The sequence below is a fragment of the Lampris incognitus genome, chromosome 1, assembly GCF_029633865.1.
Source record: "Lampris incognitus isolate fLamInc1 chromosome 1, fLamInc1.hap2, whole genome shotgun sequence".
NCBI lineage: Eukaryota > Metazoa > Chordata > Actinopteri > Lampriformes > Lampridae > Lampris > Lampris incognitus.
In genome coordinates, this window is record NC_079211.1 from 82,401,785 (window position 1) to 82,424,634 (window position 22,850).

At 44.7% G+C, this 22,850-nt stretch overlaps 1 protein-coding gene across 3 annotated transcripts in view; it reads left to right on the forward strand.

Annotated features, from left to right (window-relative positions):
* Nucleotides 1-22,850, forward strand: part of snapc4 (small nuclear RNA activating complex, polypeptide 4) — a 126,514-nt gene that overhangs the window by 91,642 nt on the left and 12,022 nt on the right. For 2 of the 3 annotated variants that reach the window (XR_008810524.1, XM_056283719.1), the window contains exon 18: nucleotides 20,650-22,521. Coding sequence is in view for 2 of the 3 variants with exons in the window: in XM_056283719.1 (XP_056139694.1) it covers nucleotides 20,650-22,521 (1,872 nt within the window). In the remaining variant the exon portion in view is untranslated. The remainder of the gene's footprint in view (nucleotides 1-20,649; nucleotides 22,522-22,850) is intronic. The other variant, XM_056283727.1, reaches the window with a different exon arrangement.

Sequence of the window (22,850 nt, forward strand, 5' to 3'; positions counted from 1 at the left end):
CACAGTGTGCACTCTAATCTCTACTCCAGCCATCATTTACATCACCACACAGCACTCTAACCTGTATTCTCTAGCCATCATTTACATCACCACACAGTGAGCACTCTAACCTCTACTCTCTAGCCATCATTTATACATCACCACACAGAACTCTAACCTGTACTCTCTAGCCTTAATTTACATCACCACACAGTGAGCACTCTAACCTCTACTCTCTAGCCATCATTTACATCACCACACAGCACTCTAACCTGTATTCTCTAGCCATCATTTACATCACCACACAGTGTGCACTCTAACCTGTACTCTCTAGCTATCATTTACATCACCACACAGTGAGCACTCTAACCTCTACTCTCTAGCCATCATTTACATCACCACACAGCACTCTAACCTGTATTCTCTAGCCATCATTTACATCACCACACAGTGAGCACTCTAACCTCTACTCTCTAGCCATCATTTACGTCACCACACAGAACTCTAACCTCTACTCTCTAGCCATCATTTACATCACCACACAGCACTGACCTCTACTCTCTAGCCATCATTTACATCACCACACAGTGTGCAGTCTAACCTGTACTCTCTAGCCATCCTTTACATCACCACACAGCACTCTAACCTGTATTCTCTAGCCATCATTTACATCACCACACAGTGAGCACTCTAAGCTCTACTCTCTAGCCATCATTTACATCACCACACAGTGTGCACTCTAACCTGTACTCTCTAGCCATCATTTACATCATCACACAGCACTCTGACCTCTGCTGTCTAGCCATCATTTACATCACCACACAGTGAGCACTCTAACCTCTACTCTCTACTAGCCATCGTTTACATCACCACACAGAACTCTAACCTGTACTCTCTAGCCATCATTTACATCACCACACAGCACTCTAACCTCTACTCTCTAGCCATCATTTACATCACCACACAGTGAGCACTCTAACCTCTACTCTCTAGCCATCATTTACATCACCACACAGTGAGCACTCTAACCTCTACTCTCTACTAGCCATCATTTACATCACCACGCAGTGAGCACTCTAACCTGTACTCTCTAGCTATCATTTACATCATCACACAGTGAGCACTCTAACCTCTACTCTCTAGCCATCATTTACATAACCACACAGCACTCTAACCTGTACTCTCTAGCCATCATTTACATCACCACAAAGCACTCTAACCTCTACTCTCTAGCCATCATTTACATCGCCACACAGAACTCTAAACTGTACTCTCTAGCCATCATTTACATCACCACACAGCACTCTAACCTCTACTCTCTAGCCATCATTTACATCACCACACAGTGAGCACTCTAACCTCTACTCTCTACTAGCCATCATTTACATCACCACGCAGTGAGCACTCTAACCTGTACTCTCTAGCCATCATTTACATCACCACACAGCACTCTAACCTGTACTCTCTAGCTATCATTTACATCACCACACAGTGAGCACTCTAACCTCTACTCTCTAGCCATCATTTACATCACCACACAGTGAGCACTCTAACCTCTACTCTCTAGCCATCATTTACATCACCACACAGCACTGACCTCTACTCTCTAGCCATCATTTACATCACCACACAGTGTGCACTCTAACCTGTACTCTCTAGCCATCCTTTACATCATCACACAGTGTGCACTCTAACCTGTACTCTCTAGCCATCCTTTACATCACCACACAGCACTCTGACCTCTGCTGTCTAGCCATCATTTACATCACCACACAGCACTCTACTCTGTACTCTCTAGCCATCATTTACATCACCACACAGTGTGCACTCTAACCTCTACTGTCTAGCCATCATTTACATCACCACACAGTGAGCACTCTAACCTCTACTCTCTAGCCATCATTTACATCACCACACAGTGAGCACTCTAACATCTACTCTCTACTAGCCATCATTTACATCACCACACAGAACTCTAACCTGTACTCTCTAGCCATCATTTACATCACCACACAGCACTCTAACCTGTAATCTCTAGCCATCATTTACATCACCACACAGCACTCTAACCTGTACTCTCTAGCTATCATTTACATCACCACACAGTGAGCACTCTAACCTCTACTCTCTAGCCATCATATACATCACCACACAGCACTCTAACCTGTATTCTCTAGCCATCATTTACATCACCACACAGTGAGCACTCTAACCTCTACTCTCTAGCCATCATTTACATCACCACACAGCACTCTAACCTGTATTCTCTAGCCATCATTTACATGACCACACAGTGAGCACTCTAACCTCTACTCTCTAGCCACCACACAGCACTCTAACCTCTACTCTCTAGCCATCATTTACATCACCACACAGCACTGACCTCTACTCTCTAGCCATCATTTACATCACCACACAGTGTGCACTCTAACCTGTACTCTCTAGCCATCCTTTACATCACCACACAGCACTCTAACCTGTACTCTCTAGCTATAATTTACATCACCACACAGTGGGCACTCTAACCTCTACTCTCTAGCTATCATTTACATCACCACACAGTGAGCACTCTAACCTCTACTCTCTAGCCATCATTTACGTCACCACACAGCATTCTAACCTCTACTCTCTAGCCATCATTTACATCACCACACAGCACTAACCTCTACTCTCTAGCCATCATTTACATCACCACATAGTGTGCACTCTAACCTGTACTCTCTAGCCATCCTTTACATCACCACACAGCACTCTGACCTCTGCTGTCTAGCCATCATTTACATAACCACACAGCACTCTAACCTGTACTCTCTAGCCATCATTTACATCACCACACAGTGTGCACTCTAATCTCTACTCCAGCCATCATTTACATCACCACACAGTGAGCACTCTAACCTCTACTCTCTAGCCATCATTTATACATCACCACACAGAACTCTAACCTGTACTCTCTAGCCTTAATTTACATCACCACACAGTGAGCACTCTAACCTCTACTCTCTAGCCATCATTTACATCACCACACAGCACTCTAACCTGTATTCTCTAGCCATCATTTACATCACCACACAGTGTGCACTCTAACCTGTACTCTCTAGCTATCATTTACATCACCACACAGTGAGCACTCTAACCTCTACTCTCTAGCCATCATTTACATCACCACACAGCACTCTAACCTGTATTCTCTAGCCATCATTTACATCACCACACAGTGAGCACTCTAACCTCTACTCTCTAGCCATCATTTACGTCACCACACAGAACTCTAACCTCTACTCTCTAGCCATCATTTACATCACCACACAGCACTGACCTCTACTCTCTAGCCATCATTTACATCACCACACAGTGTGCAGTCTAACCTGTACTCTCTAGCCATCCTTTACATCACCACACAGCACTCTAACCTGTATTCTCTAGCCATCATTTACATCACCACACAGTGAGCACTCTAAGCTCTACTCTCTAGCCATCATTTACATCACCACACAGTGTGCACTCTAACCTGTACTCTCTAGCCATCATTTACATCATCACACAGCACTTTGACCTCTGCTGTCTAGCCATCATTTACATCACCACACAGTGAGCACTCTAACCTCTACTCTCTACTAGCCATCATTTACATCACCACACAGAACTCTAACCTGTACTCTCTAGCCATCATTTACATCACCACACAGCACTCTAACCTCTACTCTCTAGCCATCATTTACATCACCACACAGTGAGCACTCTAACCTCTACTCTCTAGCCATCATTTACATCACCACACAGTGAGCACTCTAACCTCTACTCTCTACTAGCCATCATTTACATCACCACGCAGTGAGCACTCTAACCTGTACTCTCTAGCTATCATTTACATCACCACACAGTGAGCACTCTAACCTCTACTCTCTAGCCATCATTTACATAACCACACAGCACTCTAACCTGTACTCTCTAGCCATCATTTACATCACCACACAGCACTCTAACCTCTACTCTCTAGCCATCATTTACATCGCCACACAGAACTCTAAACTGTACTCTCTAGCCATCATTTACATCACCACACAGCACTCTAACCTCTACTCTCTAGCCATCATTTACATCACCACACAGTGAGCACTCTAACCTCTACTCTCTACTAGCCATCATTTACATCACCACGCAGTGAGCACTCTAACCTGTACTCTCTAGCCATCATTTACATCACCACACAGCACTCTAACCTGTACTCTCTAGCCATCATTTACATCACCACACAGTGAGCACTCTAACCTCTACTCTCTAGCCATCATTTACCTCACCACACAGTGTGCACTCTAACCTGTACTCTCTAGCCATCATTTACATCATCACACAGCACTCTGACCTCTGCTGTCTAGCCATCATTTACATCACCACACAGTGAGCACTCTAACCTCTACTCTCTACTAGCCATCATTTACATCACCACACAGAACTCTAACCTGTACTCTCTAGCCATCATTTACATCACCACACAGCACTCTAACCTCTAATCTCTAGCCATCATTTACATCACCACACAGTGAGCACTCTAACCTGTACTCTCTAGCCATCATTTACATCATCACACAGCACTCTGACCTCTGCTGTCTAGCCATCATTTACATCACCACACATGAGCACTCTAACCTCTACTCTCTACTAGCCATCATTTACATCACCACACAGAACTCTAACCTGTACTCTCTAGCCATCATTTACATCACCACACAGCACTCTAACCTCTACTCTCTAGCCATCATTTACATCACCACACAGTGAGCACTCTAACCTCTACTCTCTAGCCATCATTTACATCACCACACAGTGAGCACTCTAACCTCTACTCTCTACTAGCCATCATTTACATCACCACGCAGTGAGCACTCTAACCTGTACTCTCTAGCTATCATTTACATCACCACACAGTGAGCACTCTAACCTCTACTCTCTAGCCATCATTTACATAACCACACAGCACTCTAACCTGTACTCTCTAGCCATCATTTACATCACCACACAGCACTCTAACCTCTACTCTCTAGCCATCATTTACATCGCCACACAGAACTCTAAACTGTACTCTCTAGCCATCATTTACATCACCACACAGCACTCTAACCTCTACTCTCTAGCCATCATTTACATCACCACACAGTGAGCACTCTAACCTCTACTCTCTACTAGCCATCATTTACATCACCACGCAGTGAGCACTCTAACCTGTACTCTCTAGCCATCATTTACATCACCACACAGCACTCTAACCTGTACTCTCTAGCTATAATTTACATCACACAGTGAGCACTCTAACCTCTACTCTCTAGCTACTAGCTATCATTTACATCACCACACAGTGAGCACTCTAACCTCTACTCTCTAGCCATCATTTACATCACCACACAGCACTGACCTCGACTCTCTAGCCATCATTTACATCACCACATAGTGTGCACTCTAACCTGTACTCTCTAGCCATCATTTACATCACCACACAGCACTCTAACCTGTACTCTCTAGCCATCATTTACATCACCACACAGTGAGCACTCTAACCTCTACTCTCTAGCCATCATTTACATCACCACACAGTGTGCACTCTAACCTGTACTCTCTAGCCATCATTTACATCATCACACAGCACTCTGACCTCTGCTGTCTAGCCATCATTTACATCACCACACAGTGAGCACTCTAACCTCTACTCTCTACTAGCCATCATTTACATCACCACACAGAACTCTAACCTGTACTCTCTAGCCATCATTTACATCACCACACAGAACTCTAACCTCTAATCTCTAGCCATCATTTACATCACCACACAGTGAGCACTCTAACCTCTACTCTCTAGCCATCATTTACATCACCACACAGTGAGCACTCTAACCTCTACTCTCTACTAGCCATCATTTACATCACCACGCAGTGAGCACTCTAACCTGTACTCTCTAGCTATCATTTACATCACCACACAGTCAGCACTCTAACCTCTACTCTCTAGCCATCATTTACATAACCACACAGCACTCTAACCTGTACTCTCTAGCCATCATTTACATCACCACACAGCACTCTAACCTCTACTCTCTAGCCATCATTTACATCGCCACACAGAACTCTAAACTGTACTCTCTAGCCATCATTTACATCACCACACAGCACTCTAACCTCTACTCTCTAGCCATCATTTACATCACCACACAGTGAGCACTCTAACCTCTACTCTCTACTAGCCATCATTTACATCACCACGCAGTGAGCACTCTAACCTGTACTCTCTAGCCATCATTTACATCACCACACAGCACTCTAACCTGTACTCTCTAGCTATAATTTACATCACACAGTGAGCACTCTAACCTCTACTCTCTAGCTACTAGCTATCATTTACATCACCACACAGTGAGCACTCTAACCTCTACTCTCTAGCCATCATTTACATCACCACACAGCACTGACCTCGACTCTCTAGCCATCATTTACATCACCACATAGTGTGCACTCTAACCTGTACTCTCTAGCCATCATTTACATCACCACACAGCACTCTAACCTGTACTCTCTAGCCATCAATTATATCACCACACAGTGTGCACTCTAACCTGTACTCTCTAGCTATCATTTACATCACCACACAGCACTCTAACCTGTACTCTCTAGCCATCATTTACATCACCACACAGCACTCTAACCTGTACTCTAGCCATCATTTACATCACCACACAGTGATAACTCTAACCTCTACTCTCTAGCCATCATTTACATCACCACACAGCACTGACCTCTACTCTCTAGCCATCAATTACATCACCACACAGTGCGCACTCTAACCTCTACTCTCTAGCCATCATTTACGTCACCACACAGAACTCTAACCTCTACTCTCTAGCCATCATTTACATCACCACACAGCACTGACCTCTACTCTCTAGCCATCATTTACATCACCACACAGTGTGCACTCTAACCTGTACTCTCTAGCCATCCTTTACATCACCACATAGCACTCTAACCTGTATTCTCTAGCCATCATTTACATCACCACACAGTGAGCACTCTAAGCTCTACTCTCTAGCCATCATTTACATCACCACACAGTGTGCACTCTAACCTGTACTCTCTAGCCATCATTTACATCATCACACAGCACTCTGACCTCTGCTGTCTAGCCATCATATACATCACCACACAGTGAGCACTCTAACCTCTACTCTCTACCAGCCATCATTTACATCACCACACAGAACTCTAACCTGTACTCTCTAGCCATCATTTACATCACCACACAGCACTCTAACCTGTACTCTCTAGCCATCATTTACATCACCACACAGCACTCTAACCTGTACTCTCTAGCTATAATTTACATCACCACACAGTGAGCACTCTAACCTCTACTCTCTAGCTATCATTTACATCACCACACAGTGAGCACTCTAACCTCTACTCTCTAGCCATCATTTACATCACCACACAGCACTCTAACCTGTATTCTCTAGCCATCATTTACATCATCACACAGTGTGCACTCTAACCTGTACTCTCTAGCTATCATTTACATCACCACACAGTGAGCACTCTAACCTCTACTCTCTAGCCATTTTTTACATCACCACACAGCACTCTAACCTGTATTCTCTAGCCATCATTTACATCACCACACAGTGAGCACTCTAACCTCTACTCTCTAGCCATCATTTACGTCACCACACAGCACTCTAACCTGAACTCTCTAGCCATCATTTACATCACCACACAGCACTGACCTCTACTCTCTAGCCATCATTTACATCACCACACAGTGTGCACTCTAGCCTGTACTCTCTAGCCATCCTTTACATCACCACACAGCACTCTAACCTGTATTCTCTAGCCATTTTTTACATCACCACACAGTGTGCACTCTAACCTGTACTCTCTAGCCATCATTTACATCACCACACAGCACTCTAACCTGTACTCTCTAGCCATCATTTACATCACCACACAGTGAGCACTCTAACCTCTACTCTCTAGCCATCATTTACATCACCACACAGTGTGCACTCTAACCTGTACTCTCTAGCCATCATTTACATCATCACACAGCACTCTGACCTCTGCTGTCTAGCCATCATTTACATCACCACACAGTGAGCACTCTAACCTCTACTCTCTACTAGCCATCATTTACATCACCACACAGAACTCTAACCTGTACTCTCTAGCCATCATTTACATCACCACACAGCATTCTAACCTCTAATCTCTAGCCATCATTTACATCACCACACAGTGAGCACTCTAACCTGTACTCTCTAGCCATCATTTACATCATCACACAGCACTCTGACCTCTGCTGTCTAGCCATCATTTACATCACCACACAGTGAGCACTCTAACCTCTACTCTCTACTAGCCATCATTTACATCACCACACAGAACTCTAACCTGTACTCTCTAGCCATCATTTACATCACCACACAGCACTCTAACCTCTACTCTCTAGCCATCATTTACATCACCACACAGTGAGCACTCTAACCTCTAATCTCTAGCCATCATTTACATCACCACACAGTGAGCACTCTAACCTCTACTCTCTACTAGCCATCATTTACATCACCACGCAGTGAGCACTCTAACCTGTACTCTCTAGCTATCATTTACATCACCACACAGTGAGCACTCTAACCTCTACTCTCTAGCCATCATTTACATAACCACACAGCACTCTAACCTGTACTCTCTAGCCATCATTTACATCACCACACAGCACTCTAACCTCTACTCTCTAGCCATCATTTACATCGCCACACAGAACTCTAAACTGTACTCTCTAGCCATCATTTACATCACCACACAGCACTCTAACCTCTACTCTCTAGCCATCATTTACATCACCACACAGTGAGCACTCTAACCTCTACTCTCTACTAGCCATCATTTACATCACCACGCAGTGAGCACTCTAACCTGTACTCTCTAGCCATCATTTACATCACCACACAGCACTCTAACCTGTACTCTCTAGCTATAATTTACATCACACAGTGAGCACTCTAACCTCTACTCTCTAGCTACTAGCTATCATTTACATCACCACACAGTGAGCACTCTAACCTCTACTCTCTAGCCATCATTTACATCACCACACAGCACTGACCTCGACTCTCTAGCCATCATTTACATCACCACATAGTGTGCACTCTAACCTGTACTCTCTAGCCATCATTTACATCACCACACAGCACTCTAACCTGTACTCTCTAGCCATCATTTACATCACCACACAGTGAGCACTCTAACCTCTACTCTCTAGCCATCATTTACATCACCACACAGTGTGCACTCTAACCTGTACTCTCTAGCCATCATTTACATCATCACACAGCACTCTGACCTCTGCTGTCTAGCCATCATTTACATCACCACACAGTGAGCACTCTAACCTCTACTCTCTACTAGCCATCATTTACATCACCACACAGAACTCTAACCTGTACTCTCTAGCCATCATTTACATCACCACACAGAACTCTAACCTCTAATCTCTAGCCATCATTTACATCACCACACAGTGAGCACTCTAACCTCTACTCTCTAGCCATCATTTACATCACCACACAGTGAGCACTCTAACCTCTACTCTCTACTAGCCATCATTTACATCACCACGCAGTGAGCACTCTAACCTGTACTCTCTAGCTATCATTTACATCACCACACAGTCAGCACTCTAACCTCTACTCTCTAGCCATCATTTACATAACCACACAGCACTCTAACCTGTACTCTCTAGCCATCATTTACATCACCACACAGCACTCTAACCTCTACTCTCTAGCCATCATTTACATCGCCACACAGAACTCTAAACTGTACTCTCTAGCCATCATTTACATCACCACACAGCACTCTAACCTCTACTCTCTAGCCATCATTTACATCACCACACAGTGAGCACTCTAACCTCTACTCTCTACTAGCCATCATTTACATCACCACGCAGTGAGCACTCTAACCTGTACTCTCTAGCCATCATTTACATCACCACACAGCACTCTAACCTGTACTCTCTAGCTATAATTTACATCACACAGTGAGCACTCTAACCTCTACTCTCTAGCTACTAGCTATCATTTACATCACCACACAGTGAGCACTCTAACCTCTACTCTCTAGCCATCATTTACATCACCACACAGCACTGACCTCGACTCTCTAGCCATCATTTACATCACCACATAGTGTGCACTCTAACCTGTACTCTCTAGCCATCATTTACATCACCACACAGCACTCTAACCTGTACTCTCTAGCCATCAATTATATCACCACACAGTGTGCACTCTAACCTGTACTCTCTAGCTATCATTTACATCACCACACAGCACTCTAACCTGTACTCTCTAGCCATCATTTACATCACCACACAGCACTCTAACCTGTACTCTAGCCATCATTTACATCACCACACAGTGATAACTCTAACCTCTACTCTCTAGCCATCATTTACATCACCACACAGCACTGACCTCTACTCTCTAGCCATCAATTACATCACCACACAGTGCGCACTCTAACCTCTACTCTCTAGCCATCATTTACGTCACCACACAGAACTCTAACCTCTACTCTCTAGCCATCATTTACATCACCACACAGCACTGACCTCTACTCTCTAGCCATCATTTACATCACCACACAGTGTGCACTCTAACCTGTACTCTCTAGCCATCCTTTACATCACCACATAGCACTCTAACCTGTATTCTCTAGCCATCATTTACATCACCACACAGTGAGCACTCTAAGCTCTACTCTCTAGCCATCATTTACATCACCACACAGTGTGCACTCTAACCTGTACTCTCTAGCCATCATTTACATCATCACACAGCACTCTGACCTCTGCTGTCTAGCCATCATATACATCACCACACAGTGAGCACTCTAACCTCTACTCTCTACCAGCCATCATTTACATCACCACACAGAACTCTAACCTGTACTCTCTAGCCATCATTTACATCACCACACAGCACTCTAACCTGTACTCTCTAGCCATCATTTACATCACCACACAGCACTCTAACCTGTACTCTCTAGCTATAATTTACATCACCACACAGTGAGCACTCTAACCTCTACTCTCTAGCTATCATTTACATCACCACACAGTGAGCACTCTAACCTCTACTCTCTAGCCATCATTTACATCACCACACAGCACTCTAACCTGTATTCTCTAGCCATCATTTACATCATCACACAGTGTGCACTCTAACCTGTACTCTCTAGCTATCATTTACATCACCACACAGTGAGCACTCTAACCTCTACTCTCTAGCCATTTTTTACATCACCACACAGCACTCTAACCTGTATTCTCTAGCCATCATTTACATCACCACACAGTGAGCACTCTAACCTCTACTCTCTAGCCATCATTTACGTCACCACACAGCACTCTAACCTGAACTCTCTAGCCATCATTTACATCACCACACAGCACTGACCTCTACTCTCTAGCCATCATTTACATCACCACACAGTGTGCACTCTAGCCTGTACTCTCTAGCCATCCTTTACATCACCACACAGCACTCTAACCTGTATTCTCTAGCCATTTTTTACATCACCACACAGTGTGCACTCTAACCTGTACTCTCTAGCCATCATTTACATCACCACACAGTGTGCACTCTAACCTGTACTCTCTAGCCATCATTTACATCACCACACAGCACTCTAACCTGTACTCTCTAGCCATCATTTACATCACCACACAGTGTGCACTCTAACCTGTACTCTCTAGCCATCATTTACATCACCACACAGTGTGCACTCTAACCTGTACTCTCTAGCCATCATTTACATCACCACACAGTGAGCACTCTAACCTGTACTCTCTAGCCATCATTTACATCACCACACAGCACTCTAACCTGTACTCTCTAGCCATCAATTATATCACCACACAGTGTGCACTCTAACCTGTACTCTCTAGCCATCATTTACATCACCACACAGCACTCTAACCTGTACTCTCTAGCCATCATTTACATCACCACACAGCAATCTAACCTGTACTCTAGCCATCATTTACATCACCACACAGTGAGCACTCTAACCTCTACTCTCTAGCCATCCTTTACATCACCACACAGCACTCTGACCTCTGCTGTCTAGCCATCATTTACATCACCACACAGCACTCTAACCTGTACTCTCTCGCCATAATTTACATCACCACACAGCACTCTAACCTGTACTCTCTAGCCATCATTTACATCACCACACAGCACTCTAACCTGTACTCTCTAGCTATAATTTACATCACCACACAGTGAGCACTCTAACCTCTACTCTCTAGCCATCATTTACATCACCACACAGAACTCTAACCTGTACTCTCTAGCCATCATTTACATCACCACACAGCACTCTAACCTGTACTCTCTAGCCATCATTTACATCACCACACAGCACTCTAACCTCTACTCTCTAGCTATCACTTACATCGCCACACAGTGAGCACTCTAACCTCTACTCTCTAGCCATCATTTACATCACCACACAGCACTCTAACCTGTATTCTCTAGCCATCATTTACATCACCACACAGTGTGCACTCTAACCTGTACTCTCTAGCCATCATTTACATCACCACACAGTGTGCACTCTAACCTGTACTCTCTAGCCATCATTTACATCACCACACAGTGAGCACTCTAACCTGTACTCTCTAGCCATCATTTACATCACCACACAGCACTCTAACCTGTACTCTCTAGCCATCATTTACATCACCACACAGCACTCTAACCTGTACTCTAGCCATCATTTACATCACCACACAGTGAGCACTCTAACCTCTACTCTCTAGCCATCATTTACATCACCACACAGAACTCTAACCTGTACTCTCTAGCCATCATTTACATCACCACACAGCACTCTAACCCGTACTCTCTAGCTATAATTTACATCACCACACAGTGAGCACTTTAACCTCTACTCTCTAGCTATCATTTACATCACCACACAGTGAGCACTCTAACCTCTACTCTCTAGCCATCATTTACATCACCACACAGCACTGACCTCTACTCTCTAGCCATCATTTACATCACCACACAGTGTGCACTCTAACCTGTACTCTCTAGCCATCATTTACATCACCACACAGTGTGCACTCTAACCTGTACTCTCTAGCCATCATTTACATCACCACAAAGTGAGCACTCTAACCTGTACTCTCTAGCCATCATTTACATCACCACACAGCACTCTAACCTGTATTCTCTAGCCATCATTTACATCACCACACAGCACTGACCTCTACTCTCTAGCCATCATTTACATCACCACACAGTGTTCACTCTAACCTGTACTCTCTAGCCATCCTTTACATCACCACACAGCACTCTAACCTGTACTCTCTAGCTATAATTTACATCACCACACAGTGAGCACTCTAACCTCTACTCTCTAGCCATCATTTACATCACCACACAGTGAGCACTCTAACCTCTACTCTCTAGCCATCATTTACGTCACCACACAGCACTCTAACCTCTACTCTCTAGCCATCATTTACATCACCACACAGCACTGACCTCTACTCTCTAGCCATCATTTACATCACCACACAGTGTTCACTCTAACCTGTACTCTCTAGCCATCCTTTACATCACCACACAGCACTCTAACCTGTACTCTCTAGCTATAATTTACATCACCACACAGTGTGCACTCTAACCTATACTCTCTAGCCATCATTTACATCACAACACAGTGAGCACTCTAACCTGTACTCTCTAGCCATCATTTACATCACCACGCAGCACTCTAACCTGTACTCTCTAGCCATCATTTACATCACCACACAGTGTGCACTCTAATCTCTACTCTCTAGCCATCATTTACATCACCACACAGTGAGCACTCTAACCTCTACTCTCTACTAGCCATCATTTACATCACCACGCAGTGAGCACTCTAACCTGTACTCTCTAGCTATCATTTACATCACCACACAGTGAGCACTCTAACCTCTACTCTCTAGCCATCATTTACATAACCACACAGCACTCTAACCTGTACTCTCTAGCCATCATTTACATCACCACACAGCACTCTAACCTCTACTCTCTAGCCATCATTTACATCGCCACACAGAACTCTAAACTGTACTCTCTAGCCATCATTTACATCACCACACAGCACTCTAACCTCTACTCTCTAGCCATCATTTACATCACCACACAGTGAGCACTCTAACCTCTACTCTCTACTAGCCATCATTTACATCACCACGCAGTGAGCACTCTAACCTGTACTCTCTAGCCATCATTTACATCACCACACAGCACTCTAACCTGTACTCTCTAGCTATCATTTACATCACCACACAGTGAGCACTCTAACCTCTACTCTCTAGCCATCATTTACATCACCACACAGTGAGCACTCTAACCTCTACTCTCTAGCCATCATTTACATCACCACACAGCACTGACCTCTACTCTCTAGCCATCATTTACATCACCACACAGTGTGCACTCTAACCTGTACTCTCTAGCCATCCTTTACATCATCACACAGTGTGCACTCTAACCTGTACTCTCTAGCCATCCTTTACATCACCACACAGCACTCTGACCTCTGCTGTCTAGCCATCATTTACATCACCACACAGCACTCTACTCTGTACTCTCTAGCCATCATTTACATCACCACACAGTGTGCACTCTAACCTCTACTGTCTAGCCATCATTTACATCACCACACAGTGAGCACTCTAACCTCTACTCTCTAGCCATCATTTACATCACCACACAGTGAGCACTCTAACATCTACTCTCTACTAGCCATCATTTACATCACCACACAGAACTCTAACCTGTACTCTCTAGCCATCATTTACATCACCACACAGCACTCTAACCTGTAATCTCTAGCCATCATTTACATCACCACACAGCACTCTAACCTGTACTCTCTAGCTATCATTTACATCAGCACACAGTGAGCACTCTAACCTCTACTCTCTAGCCATCATATACATCACCACACAGCACTCTAACCTGTATTCTCTAGCCATCATTTACATCACCACACAGTGAGCACTCTAACCTCTACTCTCTAGCCATCATTTACATCACCACACAGCACTCTAACCTGTATTCTCTAGCCATCATTTACATCACCACACAGCACTGACCTCTACTCTCTAGCCATCATTTACATCACCACACAGTGTGCACTCTAACCTGTACTCTCTAGCCATCCTTTACATCACCACACAGCACTCTAACCTGTACTCTCTAGCTATAATTTACATCACCACACAGTGGGCACTCTAACCTCTACTCTCTAGCTATCATTTACATCACCACACAGTGAGCACTCTAACCTCTACTCTCTAGCCATCATTTACGTCACCACACAGCACTCTAACCTCTACTCTCTAGCCATCATTTACATCACCACACAGCACTAACCTCTACTCTCTAGCCATCATTTACATCACCACATAGTGTGCACTCTAACCTGTACTCTCTAGCCATCCTTTACATCACCACACAGCACTCTGACCTCTGCTGTCTAGCCATCATTTACATAACCACACAGCACTCTAACCTGTACTCTCTAGCCATCATTTACATCACCACACAGTGTGCACTCTAATCTCTACTCCAGCCATCATTTACATCACCACACAGCACTCTAACCTGTATTCTCTAGCCATCATTTACATCACCACACAGTGAGCACTCTAACCTCTACTCTCTAGCCATCATTTATACATCACCACACAGAACTCTAACCTGTACTCTCTAGCCTTAATTTACATCACCACACAGTGAGCACTCTAACCTCTACTCTCTAGCCATCATTTACATCACCACACAGCACTCTAACCTGTATTCTCTAGCCATCGTTTACATCACCACACAGTGTGCACTCTAACCTGTACTCTCTAGCTATCATTTACATCACCACACAGTGAGCACTCTAACCTCTACTCTCTAGCCATCATTTACATCACCACACAGCACTCTAACCTGTATTCTCTAGCCATCATTTACATCACCACACAGTGAGCACTCTAACCTCTACTCTCTAGCCATCATTTACGTCACCACACAGAACTCTAACCTCTACTCTCTAGCCATCATTTACATCACCACACAGCACTGACCTCTACTCTCTAGCCATCATTTACATCACCACACAGTGTGCAGTCTAACCTGTACTCTCTAGCCATCCTTTACATCACCACACAGCACTCTAACCTGTATTCTCTAGCCATCATTTACATCACCACACAGTGAGCACTCTAAGCTCTACTCTCTAGCCATCATTTACATCACCACACAGTGTGCACTCTAACCTGTACTCTCTAGCCATCATTTACATCATCACACAGCACTCTGACCTCTGCTGTCTAGCCATCATTTACATCACCACACAGTGAGCACTCTAACCTCTACTCTCTACTAGCCATCATTTACATCACCACACAGAACTCTAACCTGTACTCTCTAGCCATCATTTACATCACCACACAGCACTCTAACCTCTACTCTCTAGCCATCATTTACATCACCACACAGTGAGCACTCTAACCTCTACTCTCTAGCCATCATTTACATCACCACACAGTGAGCACTCTAACCTCTACTCTCTACTAGCCATCATTTACATCACCACGCAGTGAGCACTCTAACCTGTACTCTCTAGCTATCATTTACATCACCACACAGTGAGCACTCTAACCTCTACTCTCTAGCCATCATTTACATAACCACACAGCACTCTAACCTGTACTCTCTAGCCATCATTTACATCACCACACAGCACTCTAACCTCTACTCTCTAGCCATCATTTACATCGCCACACAGAACTCTAAACTGTACTCTCTAGCCATCATTTACATCACCACACAGCACTCTAACCTCTACTCTCTAGCCATCATTTACATCACCACACAGTGAGCACTCTAACCTCTACTCTCTACTAACCATCATTTACATCACCACGCAGTGAGCACTCTAACCTCTACTCTCTAGCCATCATTTACATCACCACACAGCACTCTAACCTGTATTCTCTAGCCATCATTTACATCACCACACAGTGAGCACTCTAACCTCTACTCTCTAGCCATCATTTACGTCACCACACAGAACTCTAACCTCTACTCTCTAGCAATCATTTACATCACCACACAGCACTGACCTTGACTCTCTAGCCATCATTTACATCACCACATAGTGTGCACTCTAACCTGTACTCTCTAGCCATCATTTACATCACCACACAGCACTCTAACCTGTACTCTCTAGCCATCATTTACATCACCACACAGTGAGCACTCTAACCTCTACTCTCTAGCCATCATTTACATCACCACACAGTGTGCACTCTAACCTGTACTCTCTAGCCATCATTTACATCATCACACAGCACTCTGACCTCTGCTGTCTAGCCATCATTTACATCACCACACAGTGAGCACTCTAACCTCTACTCTCTACTAGCCATCATTTACATCACCACACAGAACTCTAACCTGTACTCTCTAGCCATCATTTACATCACCACACAGCACTCTAACCTCTAATCTCTAGCCATCATTTACATCACCACACAGTGAGCACTCTAACCTCTACTCTCTAGCCATCATTTACATCACCACACAGTGAGCACTCTAACCTCTACTCTCTACTAGCCATCATTTACATCACCACGCAGTGAGCACTCTAACCTGTACTCTCTAGCTATCATTTACATCACCACACAGTGAGCACTCTAACCTCTACTCTCTAGCCATCATTTACATAACCACACAGCACTCTAACCTCTACTCTCTAGCCATCATTTACATCACCACACAGCACTCTAACCTCTACTCTCTAGCCATCATTTACATCGCCACACAGAACTCTAAACTGTACTCTCTAGCCATCATTTACATCACCACACAGCACTCTAACCTCTACTCTCTAGCCATCATTTACATCACCACACAGTGAGCACTCTAACCTCTACTCTCTACTAGCCATCATTTACATCACCACGCAGTGAGCACTCTAACCTGTACTCTCTAGCCATCATTTACATCACCACACAGCACTCTAACCTGTACTCTCTAGCTATAATTTACATCACACAGTGAGCACTCTAACCTCTACTCTCTAGCTACTAGCTATCATTTACATCACCACACAGTGAGCACTCTAACCTCTACTCTCTAGCCATCATTTACATCACCACACAGCACTGACCTCGACTCTCTAGCCATCATTTACATCACCACATAGTGTGCACTCTAACCTGTACTCTCTAGTCATCATTTACATCACCACACAGCACTCTAACCTGTACTCTCTAGCCATCAATTATATCACCACACAGTGTGCACTCTAACATGTACTCTCTAGCTATCATTTACATCACCACACAGCACTCTAACCTGTACTCTCTAGCCATCATTTACATCACCACACAGCACTCTAACCTGTACTCTAGCCATCATTTACATCACCACACAGTGATAACTCTAACCTCTACTCTCTAGCCATCATTTACATCACCACACAGCACTGACCTCTACTCTCTAGCCATCAATTACATCACCACACAGTGCGCACTCTAACCTCTACTCTCTAGCCATCATTTACGTCACCACACAGAACTCTAACCTCTACTCTCTAGCCATCATTTACATCACCACACAGCACTGACCTCTACTCTCTAGCCATCATTTACATCACCACACAGTGTGCACTCTAACCTGTACTCTCTAGCCATCCTTTACATCACCACACAGTGAGCACTCTAACCTGTATTCTCTAGCCATCATTTACATCACCACACAGTGAGCACTCTAAGCTCTACTCTCTAGCCATCATTTACATCACCACACAGTGTGCACTCTAACCTCTACTCTCTAGCTATCATTTACATCACCACACAGTGAGCACTCTAAACCTGTATTCTCTAGCCATCATTTACATCACCACACAGTGAGCACTCTAACCTCTACTCTCTAGCCATCATTTACGTCACCACACAGCACTCTAACCTCTACTCTCTAGCCATCATTTACATCACCACACAGCACTGACCTCTACTCTCTAGCCATCATTTACATCACCACACAGTGTTCACTCTAACCTGTACTCTCTAGCCATCCTTTACATCACCACACAGCACTCTAACCTGTACTCTCTAGCTATAATTTACATCACCACACAGTGTGCACTCTAACCTATACTCTCTAGCCATCATTTACATCACAACACAGTGAGCACTCTAACCTGTACTCTCTAGCCATCATTTACATCACCACACAGCACTCTAACCTGTACTCTCTAGCCATCATTTACATCAGCACACAGTGTGCACTCTAATCTCTACTCTCTAGCCATCATTTACATCACCACACAGCACTCTAACCTGTATTCTCTAGCCATCATTTACATCACCACACAGTGTGCACTCTAGCCTGTACTCTCTAGCCATCATTTACATCACCACACAGTGTGCACTCTAACCTGTACTCTCTAGCCATCATTTACATCACCACACAGCACTCTAACCTGTATTCTCTAGGCATCATTTACATCACCACACAGCACTCTAACCTGTACTCTCTAGCCATCAATTATATCACCACACAGTGTGCACTCTAACCTGTACTCTCTAGCCATCATTTACATCACCACACAGCACTCTAACCTGTACTCGCTAGCCATCATTTACATCACCACACAGCAATCTAACCTGTACTCTAGCCATCATTTACATCACCACACAGTGAGCACTCTAACCTCTACTCTCTAGCCATCATTTACATCACCACACAATGTGCACTCTGACCTCTACTCTCCAGCCGTCATTTACATCACCACACAGTGAGCACTCTAACCTGTACTCTCTAGACATCATTTACATCACCACACAACACTCTAACCTCTACTCTCTAGCCATCATTGTTTTAGAGCGCAGACACACCAAACTGACTAGCGGCAATGAAGGCTGACTCTTGCGTTGCTTCAAGTCACCTGCCGTCTAGGCCAAAAAATAGCACTTGAACACACCGCAAAGACTACAGCCGACAGCCGACTAGCATGTATGTTCCCGACTGGTTCGCTAAGCTGAACAGCCAATCAGAGTGATCTCTCCCACCGACGGGCTCCGCTCATTCAACATGCTAAATCTGCCAGCAGGGGTCTGACTGGTGCCGACGGTGCGGGACACACCGCAAAAACTAGAGTCACAGACACTCACCGACAGCCCGACATTGGCTGACCGTCAGCCTGGTGTGTCAGGGCCCTTAATGGAAAGGTTGAAAGTTTTTAAAATATGGTCCCTTTTACTGTATACTAAAAAACTGAATCATAACGCCCCACACAGGACACCACAGTGACACATCACCTAATTCCTGTCAAACTTCAACAAGCAGAACTCCACTTCTCTCCCACCAACATTCAAACAAGGTGCTGAAATGGAATTTGAGGGAATGATGCGTTTTGTGTTATAATAGAATCTGAAAAAGAGGAACAGATTCTAACTTGTGTTTTACATGTCAGGATTAAGACTAGGGGCTGTTTCTGTAGAACATAATCTATTTGTCTCTTTGCCTCTGTGTCTCCATCTCTCTGAAGAAGTGTAAGAGTCGGTCAAACTATGTTGGCAAGGCTGCGAGGAAAATGAGATGTCAGGACATCCGGAGGCTGAAGAGACACCTGGTGAAACTAGAGAAGGAGGAGAGCAGTGAGGAGGAGAGCACCGAAGAGGAGCAGGTGGAGTACATGGACAGTGATAAAGAGGAGGAGGAGAGGAAAGATGAGGTGTCTGAGGACGAGGACTATGTTCCCAACCCAATAGAGACATGGGTGCCAGTGGAGAAGAAGAGCCAGGCGGGTTCTCTGAGTTGGGTGTTTGTAGCTCCTCCTCTCCCCTGTCCTGACCAGCAAGGAGTGCCTGTGGTCCGCTGTACAGTTTTGGACCAGTTTGGGTGCCACTTGGAAACGGTTGTCAGTCCAAGTCCTAGAGTCCTGGGTCACAGGGAGCAACACCATCCCCAAGCCATGCTGAGTATCTCCTCCTCGCAGCTCTGCTCCATTTTCCTCAGAAGGGCCAAAGATGTCCTTGGGAAACGAGACCAGCACCTTGCCACTGCCTGCACGAAGCGCCAGAAAGGTTTCTTAAGCAAAAAGAGACAGCCAATCAAAGTGAACTCCCTGTCCCTGCATTATGAGCTGTTTGCTGCCTTAATGCCATGGATTGGAAATGTGCTGATCCCAGTGTGGCCCAGAAGTAAAGCCATTCTGGCCGACACCCTGCGGCAAAGAGGAGAGCAGGAGCAGCTCCTCAGCACACCACTGTTCCAGCTATTTCTGCAAGTGCTGAATGTGGATCTGATAGGTTGTAAGGGGATGATCCAGAATAGGAGGAAGGGACTGAGTCCCCCCTCCCCCTCCCCCTCCCTTTACCGACCCCCGAAGGCAGTTAATCTTAAGATGGTGGCAGGACACCTGGAACAATGTAGGGATTTGCAATTGGGCAGAAACAAATCAAGACTCCTAACACCACAGCAACTATACCCACAACAAGCCAAACTACCGCTCATGCCACAGCAACCACGACCGCTGATACAAATACAACAACCACGACCACTGATACAAGTACAACAACCACGACCGCTGATACAAGTACAACAGCCACAGCAGCTTTTGCAGTTACAATGCCAACCACAAGGACGACAGCTAACACTGCAGCCCGTACTGCAAGTACAACAGCAAAAGCAACTCATACTACAACAACCACAACCACTGATAGAGGTACAACAGTACCCCCATCAGCTAATACTACAACTACAACCTACACCACAGCAAAATCAGCAGCAACAACTTGTACTGCAGGTACAGCCGTCAACTCTTCTGCAACAAACCCAGCATACACAACCACAACAAAAACCACAACAAACACAACCGCAACAAAAAGGACAGAAAAGAAAAAGCCAGCAACAAAAACAACCTAGACACGTGAAAAAGAAGAACGCTCCTCCTCCTCCATTAACACTTCTCTCTAAGGTGGCTCCTAATTTCCTTCCAGGGATGCCTCCTACTTTGCATCCTCAGATGTCACCTTTGTCATTTCCTCATCAGACTTTATTCATCCGGAAACCCGTCCTTCCACCCTTGCAACCCCTGGCAGTATCTGAACAACAAAGACAGACCTCCAGAGCCACACCTCCTCCTGCTGTCGGCTCCTCCTTCCTGCCATCCCCTCATCACCCCACTGCCCCTGCATCAATTGAAGTAGTGCTGCCCCCTGTTTCTGATTCCTCTTTGGCAAATCAGCCGATTGGTTCCTCCCACTGCATGGGGAGGAAGGGAGGGCAGAGTCAGAGCTTAGAGAACCTGTCAGACCAGCAGAACAGTGTAGGCGGAGCTTTTGTCAGAAAGGAGGGAAAGAGAGTGCTGAAGTTGAGTCAAAAGGCCAAAGCTCTTCAGGAAGCCACTGAAACCAAGGTAACTGACAAAGGTTAAAGGTCACCAGACTGCTATTCTGACCACCACAGTTCCCTGTTGTGGTTTAGATGTATGTCTGGTTGTTCAAAGAAGGTTGAATCAGTTCATCTGGATACAACGTTTATTGACAGATATATTTCATCATCATCTAAGTGACATCTTCAGTCTAAACTGACTACAGCTATCCCCACCCTTATAAACTGACTGCATGTATCCCCACCCTTATAAACAATACAGTACAACACAGTGCCTAGCGACCGAAACCAACGACCAGTTTCATATGCAAATATGGGTGTGACCTTTAACTAGACTTACAATGGCCATGTGTA